General features: G+C 42.3%; 1 protein-coding gene across 1 annotated transcript; it reads left to right on the forward strand.

The window, feature by feature from the left end:
• Positions 1-2055: 2055 nt before the first annotated feature.
• LOC311273550 (uncharacterized protein) lies at positions 2056-20022 on the forward strand (the record flags this gene model as incomplete). Its single annotated transcript, XM_084380654.1, has 5 exons — positions 2056-2139; positions 2481-2542; positions 10892-10967; positions 18248-18330; positions 20014-20022. Exons 1-5 carry the CDS (start codon positions 2061-2063, stop codon positions 20020-20022), a joined length of 309 nt encoding a protein of 102 aa, XP_084236780.1. The 5' UTR covers positions 2056-2060.
• Positions 20023-21174: the final 1152 nt, after the last annotated feature.

Raw genomic sequence — 21174 nt, forward strand, 5'->3', positions numbered from 1 at the left:
CAGAATTACCAAACAGTGAAGCAGCATATGGCTTAATTTATTTTAACTAGTGCATCATCATTCAATAGGTGTGATTTAATTAACTCTGGATGATGAACAAAATTTTCTCTGCAGACTGACCAGTGTCGAAACTGGGACTGCTTTTGAGACGTGCTGTCACGTCACTTCATCTTTAAGCCACCTGCATGTTCCCACATTTAACATTTAAGGGTTATTGTCAGATGTAGGGGCTTTGTTTGAAAAAGTAAGGGTTGTTTTTATGTTTGATTATAACTATTCCTTCACATCAGGTTGGGAATTGTGTTTATGTTTGTGGTTGGACTAAATGCCAATCTGGAAGGCAGAGTGAAAAGGCAGCTGATAATCAAAGACGTGATATGGTTTAATTACAGGGATAAACGGGCATATTCAATATTTTCTCTCTCTCTCTCTCTCTCTCTCTCTCTCTCTCTCTCTCACTCTCGCTCTCTCCTGGAATACATTAATAGTGTTGCACTCTGTCATTTACATGTTAAGTAATTTTCATTGGTATTTACCTGAGCTCTGTATTAATAACAATATATGTAGATACATTGTGGCACCTAAATTCTCACAATAGGTGGAACCTGAGTCAGCTGTATCTTGGCCCAAGGAAAAATGATTTGTGTGGAAGATATCTTTTTCAATGAACTTAAGCATCATGTCCAACATTGCAGGTATGCACAGGACCTTAACTGTGTTTCCCCCCCTACATGTGCAGTTTAAAAAGATGTACAATTATCACTCAGTAAATGTTAAGTAAATGCAGCCAATATCCAATCACATTCACACAGGTTCACTGATTATGCTCTTGCTTACGCAGTTTGCTGCTGCAGCTCCCTCCACCACCCCGACCTCATCCTTTAGTGTCATTTCATGTTGCTGATTTTAACTGAGATTAATTCATTTATGTTGCTTTGGGGGATTAGCACTCTTGTCACTACTCAGATTCAACAAACTTTAACTTTAACTTTAATATCAATTTGATGTTCATATGTACTGTGGTAGCAGTTACTGTTTATTTTAAGTATACTGTAACTAGTGGAGCTGTTTTGGTCACTTGAGTGATTCACATTTGGATAGCAGTCATAGATTATTCTTACAAAATCTTAACATATGGTAGAAAATTAATTATTTTCAAGTCCTGTGTCTATCATTTTTTTGTTTATTATGTAGCAACTGTACTTTGTCTTTTACTTATCATCTAACATTTAACATCATAATTCAGATGGCAGCGTTTCAATCCAGAGGCCAGATTGGATGTGTTTTTTGTTGACAGTGTACAAACATCTGAAGGTGCAGTAGATGGTGGTGGACCCACTCAAGAGTATTTAAGGTTGCTGATGAAGGCCATTCATCAGTCCTGATTATTTGAAGGACCTGACACAGACAAAAGATTGACCCTCGACACTCATGGTATTTTCTACGTATATTCCCTTTATGTGGTGAAATGTGATAATTCTGAAGTTTTTGAACACTTTAAGTTCAGTTTCAGGTGGGAAAACCCAGCATTTAATCCTGTGTGGACATCTCACTCATCCTTGTGAATGAGGGTGTTTCGGGACATATACCGGCACTCGGATGGTGGTTTTGTTCTGGCAAATTGTGACGAAATGTCCTGAACACATCCTCATACATAGGAGTAGCATCTCTATGGGGATTAATACAGGAGTTTCTCACCTGACAACTTAACTTAAAATGCCTATCATATGAATGGTGAAACAGTAATTCAATATATTCTGTTTACAGCCGTGGAAGGAAGACTGTATACACAGATAGCGTGGTTATGTAATTCATGGAGGCGTGGCACCAAATTTCTTCTCAGAGAGGTTGTTTAGTCAGCTTTGTAATGAACCTACTCACTCTGCAACATTGGAGGAAGTGAGTGATATGATGTTCAAGGAGGGTCCTACTTTTAATTGTACACTGAGGTACTGAGAGGCAGGTTTAATTTGCTGATAAATTCCTTTGTGTGATTCAGGGGGGCTGTCAGAGGCCAGTTCACGCGCGTGCGCTCTAGTTGCGTTACGTTGCGTCCAAAGATGAAGCGGTCTAAACCCTCCGGCGCACAGGGTCGAAAACGGAGAAAGGAAGAAGATGAAAAGAAAGCCAAGTGTAGAGGTAAGTCTTCTCTTCTCAGCCATTAAAGTGTCAAACGAAATAAATGTAGTATTGTGCATCACCTAATATTGGACGTTTCATTGCTGTCACTAAGCTATAGCTAGCTAGCAACTGCTACTTTGCTAGCTTGCTACGTATTACTAGCATAGCAAACATAACTTCACTGTTAACCTACATAAGATATAAATGTCATAAGACCAGTATCTGGTGTAACCATTTTGGTGATAGTTGTGTTTGTTCACACTTCTGTAAAGTTCCCCTCCAGGAATATACTAATATATATGCATATATATTAATGTATAATATATGTTTTTTTTTTTGTTTTTTTTTTTATTGGCCAGATGCACTCAGGCAATATTTGGAGAGCCAGCACCTGCTGGAGAAAGGACACCTGATCCTTCATGTAAGTACAATATCACGGTTTCACGGTATTAAGATTACAGCTCTAAAATGTGTATTTTGAATGTCTGTATTTAAAAACAAAAAACATTACACATGTGCTTCTCTTCTTCACCTCATGTTAGAGAAACTAGCTGGTGTTATCCATCTTAGCAATAAAGATTGATGAAAGAAATAAAGTTATGGATAACTTTTTTTTTTTTACTGAGGCAGATATGGTAACTAGCATGCTATGATGGATCTATCTTAGCACGCTAGTTATCATATCTGCCTCAGTTACTATCATAGAGATATAGAAAAGATAAGATATGGTAACTACCATCTGCCTCAGTAACGAGCTCATTTCACTAATGTCAGACGCTAATACGCTCGTTCATTTCAAGACAACATTAACTTCATTCCAATATGTTTATTGGGAAACCAATCAATTAACAGAAAAATCAATATTCAACAATTATGTTTCCTTTTTTGTTTTTTACAGAAAGTGAAAAAAAAGTAATCCCTAAAAACAATGACTAATGACAAAAACGAATAACAAATAAACAAACAGAAACCTGCAACAGAAAAAAACAAACAAACAAACAAACGAAACAACAAAGGAAAAGAAAAAAACAAAACAAAAACAGCGTCTCCACCCCCCCCACCCACCCAACCCCCAACCTCCAACTATAGTCTCAATCGGATTCTTTTTCGAGATGAGAGATCAAAGGTTGCCAGATTTTGTCAAACTCCTTCAATTTGTCTTTCAAAATAAATCTAATTCTCTCCAAATGTATGGTGTCTGTCAAGTCAGTCAACCAGTGCTTGTAGGAGGGCACCTCTTTCTTCTTCCAGTTAAGTAGTATCAGTTTTTTTGCCGTTATCAGGCCATATGCCAGAAGACGTTGTTGTACAACATTTAGCTTCCTTAACCCCTCAGAAGTTCCTAGAATTATCAAAATAGGATCTGGGTCTAGTTGCACCCCCAAAATCAATGAAAAAAAATTAAAAATTGAATGCCAATAGATTTGAAGTTTAGGACAGAGAGCGTAACTATGTGATAGGGTAGCCTCCCTAGACTCACATTTCTCACATAAAGGAGAGACTTCAGGAAATATTTTATGCAACTTTGTTTTGGAGTAATGTAGTCTGTGCAGTATTTTAAATTGAATTAAACAGTGTCGGGCATTTATGGAACATTCATGGACGTGCTCCTTACTCTCCTCCCAAACATTGGAAGGTATCAGGGCTCCAATCTCTCTTTCCCACTCTTCTTTTATTCTTTCCATTTTGGGAAGGCACATGTTTTGTAGTGTCTCATATAGAGATTGAGATTATGTGACGTGGGTTGGGGAACAAATTAAATAAACTCTCTTGCTTGTCTGGAGAAGCCTTCTCAAAATTAGGAAGATATGTTCTGACATAGTCCCTAATCTGGAGATATCTGAACAATTGATTCTTTTGTTCAACAACACAAAACAAGACAACATTAACTTTACCTTGAATTTAGCATACAGCGACGGGTGGTGCTCCCGTAGATGCGCTATCATATTCGATGTATTGCCTCCTCGGGCTGCCACTGTCCGCAAGCACGTTTTGCACGGGCGACCTTCTTCCTCCGAGCCGTGGCCTTCTGGCTTTTTACGGTAGCCGAAGTATTCCCATACAGCCGACTTGGTCCTTTTAGACGGGGGAAAAGTTTGGGGGGCTCGTATGGAGCCAGAACGGTGACTTTAAAATTTGGCATCCAAAAAAAAAAATTGGCATTGAAAACAAAACCAGTACTGAAAAAGGAAACATTGGCATTGAAACATTTGTATTGAAAACAGTTGTATTGGCATTGAAACAAGTATTGGCACTGAAAAAGGAAACTATCTGAAAATCTTATTATTTTATTTTATTGGGATTTTTTGTATTTTTCAATGACAATCTTCATGTCACTTTTTTTTCAGTGACAGATTCTTTTACAATGTCAGTTTTTTTTCAGTGTCACTGATTTTCAGTTTCAACTTTCTGTCACTGTTTTGGCGTCGAGTGGGAGGGGTCTGAGGGGAGGGGCAAGTAGAGTGTGGTTTGCATGTAATTTGCATATCGGCATCCTGAAGAAGTACAGTAGGTACTACTTCGTTGTGGCCGATTCACGCGAGAATCACGCGCCTTTTTAGTGGAGGATCAATTGTGTTTTCACGAGAAGCGGCAATGTGCCCAAACAACCACCAGGTGGCATCTGTGAGCAGGAGGACGACAACATGCAGCAGCAGGGAGCAGTGACCATGAACGGGAATGGACAGAGTTGCCTGATTTATGTTTCTGTTCGTTGTTGCTTAAATACAAGAATGTAGCTAATAATACCTCACCCACTCCACACCTCATTCCAACTCCTTCCTTCAGCCTGTCGCTACAGGGTCCCTCTAGCAAGGACAAACTTAGTGAAAAAAATCATTAATCCGCCATCATCATCATCAACAACTCACTATGAAGCCTTTTAAATGTATTTTAAGGTCTTATTCTTTGTATTTTGTATTTATCTGTGATATTCCCATTTTATGTTTAACTGTGGTCTTTTTTTGTGCACACGTCAAAGACCCTAAAGACATCTGAGGTTGTGATTTTACTCGCTCGCTCGCTCGCTGCAGCCACGGCTAATAAGCGGAGGCAGAAACAATTACGCACAGCCTATAGAAGTTTCAACGTCCATATAAGCATTTAAGAAATGATTCTTATCAGTTCCATAATTCAGAGAGGATTTTTACTCAACGAAAAAATTTATAAAGATCAGCTTTTAGGTTGAAGACACGACAGCAGCACGTATGTCCAGACGCTGGTGTGTGTTATGACTGATGTATAGCTCCCCTGGTAGAGCAGCTCCCTCAGAAAGCAGAATTTTCTGCTAGTATGAGTTCAAATCTCCGTATAGGCTGTAACTTTAGTTTATGTGTTTTCTTTTCTCATCATCATTATGATCACATATAGCTCCAAGTTTGAGCAAATAAATGAGCAAATGAGCATTAATTCTCCGCCGGGCCGCGGCACCAGCTTTCCTGCTTGTGTACATAAAATACATTAAATTCTGACACCACAACTGTAGCGTACGGAATATCAATAGATGATAACCAGAAAAAAAACGTTCTATTGATCTGATTCACCGGCTTCATGGACGTCGGAAATATTTTCTGAGAGGGGGGGCGGGGGAAGCACGCACTTTTATCAATGATTAAGGATTTGATCTGAAGTTATTTTATAATGGCGTGCAGTTATAAGAGAACTAGATGGATGAACACGGCATCTTTATTGTTAAGAAAATGAAACTTTGATCACTAAATCAAGCCATTTAAGGAACATAACAGCATTGGCGGCGTTTCCCAGATTCGATCGTTCTTAAAGTCCGTGTAAAGCAAATTCAGCCACTACGTGCCCGCCACGATCTTCTCCGTCCCCGGCTTGCAGCCTCCCGTCCTGCCGACAGCGGCTGCCGGGGACGGAGAAGATCGTGGCGGGCACGTAGTGCCGGTGGCCGTGATGGTAGCAGCCGCTGTCGGCGGGATGGGAGGATGCAAGCCGGGGACGGAGAAGATTATGTGCCCGCCACCGATCCTCTCTGTCCCGCCGACAGCAGGTGCTCTCATCTCCGCCACCGGCATTACGTGCCCGCCACTGTAAGTGTGTGCTTATGTTATAAATATTGTATTTTGCATTTTGCTGAAGGTGCAAATCCTGAAAGTGATTTTACATTGTGCATCCATGTCATGCCCATGTAATGTTAGCAAATGTTATTGCATTTAATCATGACATGATTTGGTCTGATTCCCTGAGCGAGTCCATCTGACAGCACAATGATAATCCACAGGTAATATTTTATGTGCACCAATATAGCTATGACAAGGAATTATATGTAGACTGGGGTTTAAATTACTGGGAAATAAATTACCATTCTGATGGAGACTGTGAGGAACGAGGCTGAGCACTAGTCAGTTTCTGGCTCTGATGGCTCAAACAGGTAGTGCTGGGTCCTTCAGATGATGCTGCTAGCACTAGCTTCCATTGTTGCTAGGCTGCGTCCTTGTGCAGTACACAGAGGGCTCCCCTCCCGCTCGTGGGCGTGGTTCCAGCGCCTCTAACTGACACGCCCCCAGCGTTTCACAGCAGAGAGAAGTGCTTGTTTTTCCATGATTTTGAGACCTAATTTTTATATACTTAGCAATTTTTTTAATCTTTCAAATTTGGCTCAGTGGTCAATGATACATGTTACTGTGGTGTGACAAACTCATAACACAATTTTTTTGCTGCTTTACATGCACTTTAAGGACTTAAGAAGGCTCTTAAGAAGGGTTCGGCTAAGAAGGAGCGCTAAGATACGGGTGTTTCCCAGACGCGTTCTTAACTGCCTTCTTAGGAGAACCTTAAGATCAAGCCAAAGAAGCTTCTTAAGAAGCTCTTAGTGGGAGCTGTCCACCGCGGTGCTGCTGAAACTGAATCAAGCGATGCCAGGCAAATCGATCACCCACCTCTTTATCAGCGCATAAGTCACACACAGCGCCCCGTGGTCCCCCCCCCACAGGTGCAATTAAGCTACGCATGTATCGTGTGTGGGGGCGGGGTGTGGATGCGGGTGTGTGTGTGGGTGTGTTGACGGCCACGTAGTGCTTTCTACCGATCCAGCACGGATCCACCAGGGAGGGATTGTGGATTGGAATGAGGGTGCCATCCATGGCATGGCGCAGGAGAATCGGTGTCACAGCTGCCACACTCCATGACACCGATGCCTTGCTGAGGCCAGTGCCATCCCCCACCACCTCCAGGAAGCTCCCCACTGCGTAAAAACGCAGCGCAGCCGGGAGCTGCACCTCCGGGCTGAGGGCAAAATTGCAGCGGGTTGCTCTCGGGATGAGTGATCAGCCGTTGGATCTCCGCACGGGGCAGCCGGTACTTTGCCTGGACAGCCCGGTCTGACAGCACGTCCAGTGGGGAGAAGTGCTGACGCACGTATGCATTTATGTAAACCGTCTGGCTTCGCGCACGGCGACGCTGTTGGTTCGCAGCGAGAATGTGCTGTATTGCAGCCATGGTTTATCACACGCGCGGACTTTGGCAACGCATTTATATAGAGTAGCAGGTGAAGCCTCTCTGGATGAGGTTCAGCTGAGTTTAATTACATCTGTTCCCTTGATATCTGTGAAATGCCACAGGGTTGTTGTTTTTTTATGTGTAGTACTATAAACTCATATGCAGATGACTTAAGAAAACTTAAACGTGTAATTCAATAGAAGTTTTTTTTTTCCCTTCTATTATGTTTCTTGCGCCAGTGGTCCGCAGCTATGAGCGCATTTCAACATTGAGCATTGTTTTATTATTTCGAAAAGTGGAGGATGTAAATTTCCCTGACACGGCTTGATCACTGAGCATTTGGTCGCTAAGAAGGCTGTTAAGAGTGGGTCAGCTCGATCTTACATTTCCTTCTTAGTGAAAGATCTTCTTAAGCTAAGAGCGACTCTGGGAAACACATCCTTCTTTCACAGCGTTCTTAAGAGCGCTCCTAAGAAGATCTTAGCACTTAAGAGCTTCTTAACGAATCTGGGAAACGCGGCCATTGGCAGGGCCAGACACAGCTTAATGAGCTTCTCCACCTCCGAATGCAGGATGGACACATCCTGGATGGTGCTTACTTCTCGTCCCCTACACACATTCCTCAGTATGGGGGAATGCAAATGTTAAGGCATCTGGAACAAGTTCGCTTAACTGGAAAGACCACATCCACCCCCCACACTTTTGAAAAGCTTGCTACGCCAGCGCCCCCACCCCCACCCCCGCGCGCTGAGGACAGCAAAGAGGTCTGCAACAAATACATTGATCACTTGGCCAAGGGATCTCCTCCTGCAGGGTGACTGCTTCAGGGACTCACTCCGCTTTAAATAACCTTCTGTATATCCGACTACTGTGAAGCTGCTGATTATGTATTTTAATAAAGCTAGAGAAAACTGTCTGACATGACGTGGCGTCGTTCTTCTTTCTATAAGCCTGTTGTAGAAAATATAAGGAATAGAAAGCACAAATATTTGTGTTCAATTCTGACACCACAACTGAAAGAAAGAAAGCAGCCGGTGAATCAGATCAATAGAACGTTTTTTTTCTGGTTATCATCTATTGATATTTCCGTACGCTACAGTTGTGGTGTCAGAATTTAATGTATTTTATGTACACAAGCAGGAAAGCTGGTGCAGCGGCCGGCGGAGAATTAATGCTCATTTGCTCATTTATTTGCTCAAACTTGGAGCTATATGTGATCATAATGATGATGAGAAAAGAAAACACATTAACTAAAGTTACAGCCTATACGGAGATTCGAACTCATACTAGCAGAAGGTTCTGCTAATTGAGGGAGCTGCTCTACCAGGGGAGCTATACATCAGTATTCACATCAGCGTCTGGACATACGTGCTGCTGTCGTGTCTTCAACCTAAAAGCTGATCTTTATAAATTTTTTCGTTGAGTAAAAATCCTCTCTGAATTATGGAACTGATAAGAATCATTTCTTAATGCTTGTATGGACGTTGAAACTTCTGTAGGCTGTGCGTAATTGTTTCTGCCTCCGCTTATTAGCCGTGGCTGCAGCGAGCGAGCAAGCGAAATTACAACCTCAGATGTCTTTAGGGTATCAGATATTATTATAGGCTATTCTTATATTTAAGCAACATCCAGTCAGGCCGTGATATAGGCTCACGGGGGCGGACTGGGACAATAATTCAGGTCGGCAATTTTACCAGTAAACAAATGTTCCTTAAAAAAACAACTAATGTCCATATTTTAGCTCTACTGTAAAACAAAGAAAGCACAAGTGATTATCCAAGGTCACCCAGATAATTGAGGTGTCCCACCGCTGTGAAACAATCAGTCTGAATCAATCTGATACGGTTTAGCAGTCCCCCTCTCCATTCACTCTACCTGTAGCCTAAAACAGCGCCACTCTCCATTGCAGCTACATTATGGTCAAATGTGGAATTGTCCCAAAATCGTTTGAGCTGCAATTCAGTACTATGCTTCCACCTAGTGGCTACAGTTGTCACTGACATTTCACGCGTTGCGTGAATCTCGCTCCCCGCGAGTGAAATGGCCACTTTGAAGTAGTACCTACTGTAGCAACCTGCCATCCGCTCGGAAGCCTCTGGCATGGTGGCATTACCAAAATGTCCTGTTCACCGGGAACTTTCAAACCGCAATTAGGTCTGTTTTTTTTCTCTGCTATTTACATGTTTATTCACATGCAACCTGGCCTGTTTGGTTAGCTTTTAACGGCCGTTATGCTGTTTTTGTAGAGGTCCGCTGGAACATGTAAGTTTCTAACATTAGCCATGTTGGCTAACTTAACCTGTGGTTAATGCAGGATCAAAAATAAACACCCGCCAAGCGCCGAACACGGCTAAAAGTCGGTTTTGGCAGAAGAATAAATTAACGTCATTAACTTTTACTTGCCGAGTTAAAGTTAACTTTGAACGGCTAACTATCATTAACCACAGATTAGCTAGCCAACACCTATTAACTTAGCATTTGTTTCAGTGGACCGCTGCCAAACCAGCACAACAGCCGTTCAAAGTTAACTTTAACTCGGCCAGGGTCTTTGTGAAAAACACAACGGCAAAACATCACAGGGCTGGAGACTTAACATTAGCTTCCATTTACCCAGGGTCCACATTTAACTTTCTGGCTCATCTGCCAGTGGCAGGTAAACTGAGAAAAGCAGAGCTGGTAGTCACAGCTCAGTAAGTTAGCTGCTCAGACTCTCCATGACCGCGCTGGAAACAGAGTCCGCTGGAACATTTTTATCGTCACCAGAAGCAAATTCGCGGCCCTTGTAAGAGTTATTGTGTGGTACCTGCGTTGAAGCTGAGCTAGCGGCTCAAAGATGAGAGGCTGTATGGTGTGTGTGTGCGTGTGCTGGGGATGTCAGTAGCTTAACGTACACAGCCGAAGCCCTTCTGTTTATCATGTCAATGTTAATGTCCCAGGCTATGTTACTGTTAGCCGCTGTTGTGATGTATTATTACTTGACAGCAACAAGTATTTACCGCCAGGCCAGTGACACATGCGTACTTACTTTACATGCATACTTTACGCTGCAGCTGCACGCGGCGTGAGGGACCTCTACTTTCTCTCTGACGAGACGTCACATTTAAAAAAAAAAAAAAAAAAACGCTCATACTGCAGGAACGGTATAATGGAAAATTTTAGTGGTTTTGAAACCTTGACTTTTTCATACCGTGGTATACCTTGAAACCGGTAACCGGCCCATGCCTAAATGCAACTATGTGATAGGATGATAGAAATGACCAAATGCAATTGTGTAACAAACAGCATGGATGAACTCTGTGTTTAAATACAGCTGCAGGAGAAGGGACATCCAGTAGTAGTAATCCAGGGACCAGTTACACACAGGCCAGGAACACAGCCCACATCAGGTGAGTCTATTTAACAGAATTTATTCAAGCCACATCCATACTTTAAAGTACAATAGAAAAAGGTTAGCAAGTATTAAAATACAATAGCTTGTTTTCTTAAAGACGTTCAACCACATTCATGATCATTTCACTTATTATATTAAACACCACTTGTATGGCTATAAAATATGCTTGAATACAGGTGAAGGTGAATTTTTTTGAATCAATTTTGTAGTGGTTCGTACAGTATCCATAAAAGCACTTTTCTTCGTAGAGGGTATAGTTTAATCCAGTTGATGGGTCTTGGTCATTATTTGCTTAAGCGTTCCTTACAGTGGGTTTAAGAGTGTTTTGAGTGTGTAATAAACTATTCAAAATAATAAAAAAGTAAATGTTCTGAAACTATTCTGGTGTTTGTTGTCCATGCATCACATATTGTTTTATTGCAATGTGGAATGGTAGAATTCTAAGTGGGTTAAAAAAACTGCTATGCAAAGTAAAGCGGTACATTCATGTGAATGTACAGTAATGGTCTGTGTGTCCCGGCATCGTTAACTAAGGAGATTTTCTAAACTTGAATAATCCCATAAATGTAGTTTAAAGCTATGTTCTACGATCTGAGAAAGATTTGAAAAAAACATCCCCCCCACACACACACCCCTCCCCTCTGTGCTCCTTAATCCCTCCCCTCCGAGCTCATATCGCTCTCCCCTCGAAGCCTCACGCGACACACCCCCTCCCGCAACAAGAGCAACAAGCCGGCCGGCAGAAACCAAATACAGCACCAGCTTTGAATTCGGAGTAACAATGTCGGATTCACAGGTAAAGTTATTACAATGCACATTGAAACTAACGTAAATCTTGTAAGTCATTACAATGTCCACAGCTAAGCTCCACAGCCAAGCTAGCGTAACGTCATTAGCATGTTACAGTTACGTTACAGCTAGGTAATAAGTTACTATTTATCAACAGCTAAGTTAGCCACTTCTAAAAGTGATTGAGGGCCAAGAGACTAACAGATGCTGCCGTCAGCTTTAATCACAACGATCGCTTCCACATTGTGGCTGAAAAACAAACCTTCATGAGTCTCGGACCAGCTGTGTCCCAGCTGTTGTCTGAGTAGCACCAGACCGCGACACAAACGTGCCCCGTAAACCATAATCTCTTGTTTATGACAGATAAAACACACAAATACACACATTGTAACGCTTATATGATAATCCATCATATTGATTTAGCAAAGGCTTAGTTGAAAACAAATGGACAAGACCGGGGGGAGGGTTAGCAAAACAGTTGAGTAGTGACCAGGCAAGAGGTTGTTATGGAGAAATAAATCCGGACAAATAAAATAAAAATCTGGAAATAAATCCGAAACCCCTGCGCTTCGCGTTGGGGTTTCATTCATTCATCTTACATGCATTACTTGCTGCTTCATTTAGCTGCCACGAGCAAATAAATAGGCTGATTTGGTGTAAACATGATAGCAACGTTAGCTTGTTGTTAGCTTACAATGCTAGCATAGAGGCTAACGTCTCCGTCGAACAAGTAAACAAGTGATGACAATACTGCAGAGACAGAAATTGTCTCGACACTGTCTAATAACACAGAAACAAACTAATGGCAGCTTTCACAGTCATAAGCCAGCATCAGCATGAAAGTTATCTGTGTCACAACATCCACAATAAAGACGAAAGATCACCTGCTCAACAGAAACTCCACTGTATCAGCATCGGGTCCATATCTTCATGGACCTTTCGCCACCGTTCAAATGATGACACGATGTTTATTCGGGTTTGAGCCCTCTTTGTTTCACATCTCCGCTTTGTGTCTTTTCAGTGACAGACTTTCTTTCTTTGACTCTTTGTCGGTGGGGCAAGCAGAGGCAGCTGAACTGCTCAGGGCAAAACAAACCTCTTGTCCGCTTGTAGTTTCAAATGCGGAAGTGGGTCGGGACCAGATGTGAGCTGGAGCAGGAGAGTGAGCGAGGGGATTGGATCGGAAAATTGATCCAATAGGAGCCATCCGGACCGGACAAATCTTTCAAATCGTAGACCATAGCTTTAAAGTACACTTGCAAGTTGCTATAGGACAATTGTTTGGAATGAAAAAAAACTTTTTTTTTAAATGCTCAACAATAAACTACATTTTAATTCTAAAAGGAGAATGTGCCCCCTTGACCTTGGAGAATGTGCTGGAGTTAGCCTCTGGGTCCTCTACTATACCTCCCAATGGCTTTCTCCTTAAGCCTACAATTGAAATCCTTCCAGAAGAATCAGGCAAGATTTTTCCAGAAACCAACACTGTAATAAACTTATGAGTTTATTCTAAAAAAGATGAGAGTTCTTTTAGTTTCAACTTCAACTTCATTGACAGAGTGCCCTCTTAACACATGTCTCAGTCACAACGCAGACTGCCACCAAACATCCCCCCGCCTACCTCGTACGACTCCAACTGTCGCAACACATCTATCATAAAATGCATGTCGCCAAACACATTCTCTGACAAACGCATATAACATTGTTTTAAGATTGCCAGTCCACAAAGACTTTGAATCATTCAAAGCACAAATGTGCAATACTCTTCTTTGGGCACCAACTTTTGGTGTAGCCTTGACCTCCTGCAGTTTCACTGTGCACTTTTATTAAGTTTTAAAGGTCCCATATGATACTGTTTTTCATCAATTTCACACAGCTGTCAGGGGTCCAACAACACTGTATTCGAATTGTATTGCCCCAAACCCATCCGTGGTCCTGAATTTCAGCTGTCTAAAAGTTGCTCATGTGAGCTCTACTGAGCTCTACTGAGAACAGGCTGTTTCTGTGCCTGCACCTTTAAATGCTAATGAGCTCCGTCTGTCAATGCCTGCCTTGCCTGCTACACGCCCCTGTCAGGGAGAGGATGCCGCTGACGCTAGCTGTAACATGCGCTAATGTTTACGGTGGATGTATCACTATGGCTCGCTGAGATGCTGTCGTTCAACCATACCAGTTTGACCCAGAATCGGACCCAGAAGGAGACATACTTACATCAGAGACTCCCCACTCCCCAACACAACCACCCGGCTCCCATTCCCCACTGACCTGCAACAGGTAACATCTAAAAACAGCTAGCGAAAGCTGTGTTTATCTCCAACACAGTTTCCAAACTCTTGGACTCGCTTCAAATGCCATTGCATAGCGGATCGAAGCGCAGCTAACTAGTTAGCCAATTTCAAGCTGACTTCACCATACTCATAGGCAACTGTACATACTATCAAAACGTGGCGACACTTACCTGTGGCTCGGGTGCAGTTGCTGCATCCAGTATGGTTGGGACTGATCCTTTTATGAGGGTAGAGGCAGAGCCAGCTTTGAACTGACCCTCATTACTGAAGCAGTCCAATGTGAAGTGGTTAGCACACACAAACAAACTTACGTAGCTGGCACGTTGTTGTTAAAAATGAAACGCAACCACTGTCTCTTCTATTCTTCTGTAGCTGGGACAGAATATAGGCACTTATGTTGATTTTTACAACCAACAACAGAGCAATTTGCGTGTCTAGCTCTGAGCGACGACATTGCGAAACACTGCTATCTTACCGCTGGACACATCGAACTTCACCTCGGGGATGAACGCCCCCCTCTCGGATATCTCCGGGGAGAGGGGGGGGGGGGGTGTTTTCGTGCAGAGGAGCCCGGCCTATACAAATCACTCCTGTCGTTATGTAACGACAGGAGCTGAATCTGAACAGCCTGTAGGAGTCCCGTTTTACCAGTGGGTGGGCTGCAGAGACGATGCAGGACTCGTTTGCTTTCCTCATTCTGGGAGTTGGTAGGCTCAGGGAGGACCAGTTTATATATGTAGAGACCAGAGAAAATGTGTTTTTTATAATATGGGACCTTTAAAGAAAAGTTTAGTTTTATAATTTTCACCTGTTTCATAGTGCACTTTTTTAAATGTGTTGCATCTACAGTTGCAAACAAAATTAGTCAACCCCCATTGCATTTTAGGTTTATTGGCAAAATAAAAAAAAATTTCAGGTGTTTGCAATAAACAAATTACACCAGAACAGTAACCAGGAACTTTTCAGGCCTATGGATCAGCGGTATGTCTGGAGGAGGAAGAATGAAGCATACGCTGAAAAGAACACCCTGCCTACAGTGAAGCATGGCGGTGGCTCAGTGATGCTCTGGGGCTGCTTCGCTTCCTCTGGCACTGGAAACCTGAAGCGTGTGGAGGGCAAGATGGATAAAATCAAGTATCAGGAAATCCTGGGAGAAAATGTCATACCGTCTGTGAGGAAGCTGAAGCTTGGCCTTCCAACAGGATAATGATCCCAAGCATACCTCAAGGTCCACGAAGGCTTGGTTTCAGAAGAAGTCCTGGAAGACTAGAGTGGCCATCACAGTCACCTGACATAACCCCATTGAAAATCTCTGGTGGGATTTGAAAAAGGCGGTTGCAGCACGCAAACCCAAGAATATTAGTGACCTGGAGGCCTTTGCCCATGAGGAATGGGCTAAGATTCCTCAGGAATGCTGCCAGAAGCTGGTGTCTAGCTATGCATCACGTTTCACACAGCAGGTGCGCTACTAAGTACTAAAGATGCTTGTCATGAAGGGGTTGAATAATTTTGAGACTGCAGTAGTCATTAAAAGTGGCATTTTGTGTTGAATTTGGAGAAACCACTTGTAACAGTTGTGTTGAGCTATTTAAATAGTCCTTGTTTGATTTGTTTATTGCAAACAGCTGCTAGTTTGTACATTTTGCCAATAAACCTAATTTGCATTTGGGGTTGAATAATTTTGATTGCAACTGTAAGATTTTAAGCAATAGTTAGGGTTAGGGTTATAATATATAGGTTATGGACGTGCCCATCATCACAAGCCGACAGAGGAACAAGTGGAGGCGGTGTGACCGAGTGCTATGCCGACAAGACCCAGTTGCTATGGACTCTCCTAGCATCACAAGCCAACAGAGGAGCAAGCGGAGGCAGTGTGAGCAAGTGCTACGCCGACAAGACCCAGTTGCTTTGGATGCTCCTTGCATCACAAGCCGACAGAGGAGCAAGCGGAGGCGGTGTGACCGAGTGCTACGCCGACAAGACCCAGTTGCCATGGACGCTCCAAGCATCACAAGCTGGCAGAGGAGCGAGCGGAGACGGTGTGACCGAAGGCGGAAGCGCGGCTGTCGGGGAGGACTAACAGCTCAGCTAAAAGCTAACCCCTATAAAACACCACTTCCATCTATCTTCCTCTCAAACATTTGTTCCCTGGAAAACAAAATAGATCATCTACAGCTGGAATTAACAAGTTAACGAGAGATGAGGAACTGTTGCGCATAATTCTGACAGAGATATGGCTAAACTCATCAATCCCGGACAATGCTGTCAGCTTTGAGGGACTGGCTACTTTTCGTGCTGACAGGAGCTGCGCACTCAGTGGTAAATCCCAAGGGGGTGGTCTTTGTATTTACATCAACAACAACTGGTGTATAAATGTTAAGTTTGTCTCAAGCCATTGCTCACCGGACACTGAGCTTCTGAATGTAAACTGCAGACCATTCTATTTGCCCAGGGAGTTTTCCTTAGTTTCCATCACTGCTGTGTACGTGCCCCGCAGTGCTGATACTAAAGAGGCCATGAAAGTTCGCTACCGGACTATCAGTGAGTTGCAATCTACTCACACTCAGATCATCTATCTGTTATGCTAATTCCTGCATATAAGCCCCTGCTGGTCAGAGGAAAACCTACAGTTACCAACACCCTGGATGACTGATGAAGTACGCAAAATGCTAAAGGCATGGAACTCAGCCTTCAAGTCTGGCGACGAGATGGCACTGAGAACAGCAAGAGCCAACTTGAACCGTGCCATCAGACTAGCATAGCGTGCTCACAGTCGAAAAATCCAAGATTTTTTCCATGATCTCGCTAACACCAGGGATATGTGGCAAGGCATACGGACTATCACCAACTACAGGATTGCCCCTCCTGCGTGTGACGATGACATGGACTTCCTTAATGAACAAGCCTTGACATAGCTGAGGTGCGAAGGTCTCTGAGGAGTGTCAACTCACGGAAGGCTCTAGGCCCTGACAACATACCTGGGCGGGTGCTCAGGGAATGTGCAGAGCAGCTGGCTTGTGTCCTAACAGACATTTTTAACACCTCACTGGATCAAGCCAAAGTCCCATTATGTTTCAAAACTGCCTCCATCATCCCAGTGCCAAAAAAACCTCTAATCACATCACTCAATGTCTACCATCGCACTCACTCCTATTATGATGAAGTGCTTTGAAAGACTAGTAAAGGAGCACATCACCTCCAGACTCCCTGCCACATTTGACCCCTTCCAGTTTGCTTACCGGCCAAACCGCTTCACTGAGGATGCCATCTCCACCGCTCTTCACTTGAGCCTTGCACACCTGGAGGAGAAAAACACTCATGTTCGGATGCTGTTCCTGGACATCAGTTCAGCGTTTAAAGGATAACTACCGTTTTTTACAACCTGGACCTTATTTCTATCAAAATATATGATAATTTACTCACCCAGATAACTTTGGTGTCATTTGGCGTCGTTCGGACGAAATTAGATCCAGTGTAGCGCCGATATATCCATATAATGCGAGTAACGGGGCATCGACACACAGCCTCTATATAACACATTATCTGCCACGAAACTAGTTCATTTCACCAATATTTTGCTACGATATGCTAGCGCTATTCCCCTCTGAGTCTGGGCTCGTCTGTTGTGGTCCTATATAGCTCATATACCCAGTGGCAGGTTCTGTTTGTCATACCTATTGTATAGCTCATATCTCACTTTTGCAACTGTCATTCATGATACCTAGCTCATATTTGCTAGCATTAATGCTAATCTAGAAGAGTTTTAGCATATTGTTTGTCTGTGTTAGTATGCCAATAGCGTTTCAAGCCTTTTGTTACTACATTAGCATATCAATGACGTTTACCTTTCATATTTGCATATGACATTAGCGGCTGTTGTCATCTTAATGGCTAACGTTAGCACTCATCGCTACCTGTGTTTTAGTCACTCAGTAACAGGTTTTATGCTAATAAGAGATATTTTCTCTCTCTTTTTGTTTCTATAACAGTTTTACTCAAAGTCTTTTTTGTCATAAATGGAAACTGTAAATAAAGGAGCAAGGGGCTCGCTTCCTGGCTCGTGAAAACCGAGTTTTGCTGGCTGTTTATCTACGTTAACATACTGGATGTATATAACACGTAGTGGGAACAGTACAATTATTATTATTATTATTATTATTATTATACAGTCTTCTTATTATTTTTGTCTTCTCTGTAGATGCTACACTGAGGAAGTGGCCGGCAGCCACGCGAGGGCAGATCGGCACATCCATTAATGCCAAGCTCACCGAGCTTAGAAGAGCACAGAGAGAAAAATATTTTTTTGTTCTTTCTATTCATTTTTTGATTTATTATTAGGGCCCGAGCAGGGAACCTGCGAGGTCCCTATTGTTTTTGTAATGATTATTATTTGTTTTTATTTTCCTTCGTCCCAAATGATCACATTTTTCAGTGCCTGAACATACCCCAAAACTCACCAAACTTGGAATATATGTCACACCTGGCGAAAAATTTTATAATCTGTTGTCATTGTGAATTTTCGCCACTAGGTGGCGCTATTATCAAGGAAAGTGCGTTTTGCCTAATAACTCCCATATACTTTGTCGCACATTCAAAAACCTTATATCCACGCGTTCACTGAATCCTCCTGAATCTCTGGGTATAGGCCACGCCCATATCCGCCTGAGATTTTTTTTTCGCTAGCTCGCGAAATGTCGCAAACCTACTTTTTCCAACTCCTCCCAGGTAATTTCACCGATTTGCACCAAACTTTGCACAAAGCATCTGTGGACCCTTCTGACAAAAAGTTATTAAAAGAATTTTGATATTCCAAAGAATACTCAAGTTATTAAAAAACAACTTCCTGCAGATTTCGTTCCAAACAGGAAGTGTTGCATATCTCCACATTGGTGTGTCCAAAGGACATGAAACTCAGGATACTACTTCCCCATGAGCCCCTAACGCTCTGTACTAAATTTTTTCTCATGACCACTAGGTGGCGCTCTTTAAATTGAAGTAATTTATATCTCCACATCCGTTTGTCGGATTAACATGAAACTTGCTACACTCATTGCCAATGCCCTCCTGAGGATAACTGACAAATGTGTTCCAGATCCGACACTAGGTGGCGCCCTGGTGGCCGTCTCATTTTATATTTCGCACTGTGCCCACACGATAACACTTATGGATATGAAATTCATAGGGGTGCTAAACACTGGCCCCTGTAACTCACACACCAAAAATGACCAGCAGGTGGCGCTATTTTCAACACAAAACCGTTTTTGGCTAATAACTCCCACATAATATGGAGCACATTGTTAAACCTTATATCTATGTGTTCCCTGCATTCAGCTGAATTGTGTGATGTCGGCCACGCCCACTTTCGACGTACATTTCCATTCGCGAAATCGCGAAAACTGATAAACTTACTTTTTCGAACTCCTCCCAGGGAATTTCACCAATTTGCACCAAACTTTGCACACAGCATCTGTGGATGCTCACGACAAAAACTTATTAAAAGAATTGTGATAGTCCAAACAATGGCCAAAATATGAAACAACAAATTCCTGCACATTGTGGTCAGGCAGACAATCTTCCATATCTTGATGAAATACAATCCCATTAACACTAAAGTTTTTTTAATTGTGTTCCATGGCACGATGACGGTTTGTCAAAAATTTGGTGCAAATCGCCCAATAGGGGGCGCTTTTATTGCTAAATGACGAAACAACAGCTTGCCTGCCTTCACTTTTGATTCCTCAGCGGAAGTTCTTGCATGAACAAGCCGCAACAGCAGCATGCCCCGACAGCAGCATGTAGCGACATCAGCATGTCCCGACACGCGTGGACTGCGAGGGCCCGTTCATCGCTGCTTGCAGCTTTAATTATTTATTATTTTTGTTCCTGTTCTTGTTCTATTTGATTGTTTTAATGTGAATAAATTATGTAAAGTTCTACATTTTGGGTTTTTATTTGTTTTTGTAGGCTATGTAGCTATGGATTTTAATAATTTTAAAATCTTTAATGTATAATTTTTAATAATGTACATGCAATTACATGTAAAGACACTTGTACATCACATATAGGTACATATATAGGTGAACATATAGGTGCATATATAGGTACATATAAAGGTGAACATATAGGTGCACATATAGGTGAACATATAGGTGCATATATGGATCTTATATAGGTGAACATATGGGTGCATATATGGGTGAACATATAGGTGCATATATAGGTACTTATATAGGTGAACATATAGGTGCATATATAGGTACATATATAGGTGAACATATAGGTGCATATATAGATACTTATATAGGTGAACATATATGTACATATATGTACATATAATATATAGACGGTGGGCCGAGGCCCCGTATCAGCTTTAGTTTTTGAAAATAATGATCCCCATGCAGGGAGAACCTGGATCTTTTACGTTTTAAAGTTTATTTTTTTCTCAATCAGATTTTCTTTGTTGGCACTCGTAATTCTTGCACATTCTTTCATAATCATAGTTTAAAATTTGTTAAATTTGCAGGCAAACGTCGCAGCCTACTATGTCAGTTACACCAATGGCACGCAACACTACAAATCACGTGATGTTATTCAGCCAATCAGACGTAGATATGCGAAGAACAGCTGCTGCTCTCAATATTTACCTGGTGGACACAGGGTGGAGAGGTGAAGACAGCGATACATCCATGGAAAACCACACGAAATATTATGAGCTAAATAAGAAGCTTCCACGTGTGTAGGTAAGTATTAATGTTGTTGGAAAATGCTAGCTTTGCTATGTATTTGATGTATAACCTTTGGCGAGGCGACGTTTATTACGTGTAAAGGTAGCGCTAACCGTTAGCCTAATCCTAGCTCTTGTTAACAACTCGTGCTCACTTAATCAATCAGTCAATTAAGCTTGAGCTGAGACTTGAATATATTTCAATATCGCTGACTATTCTTATCGAATTAATATTACATTAGTCACCTCACACGATGTGAATAACCCAAATCGTTGGAAGTTAAGCGTGTGGCAATTTGGCAGCCGGCCAGCATCAGTCATGAAGAGCTTGTTAAGCCACGCACTCACGGTGTGTGAGTATAATTAACGTTACTGGTTATTTTATTGGTGTTACTGTTATA

The sequence above is a fragment of the Pagrus pagrus genome, assembly GCF_965226575.1.
Source record: "Pagrus pagrus genome assembly, chromosome: 18".
In the NCBI taxonomy this organism is placed as follows: Eukaryota; Metazoa; Chordata; class Actinopteri; order Spariformes; family Sparidae; genus Pagrus; species Pagrus pagrus.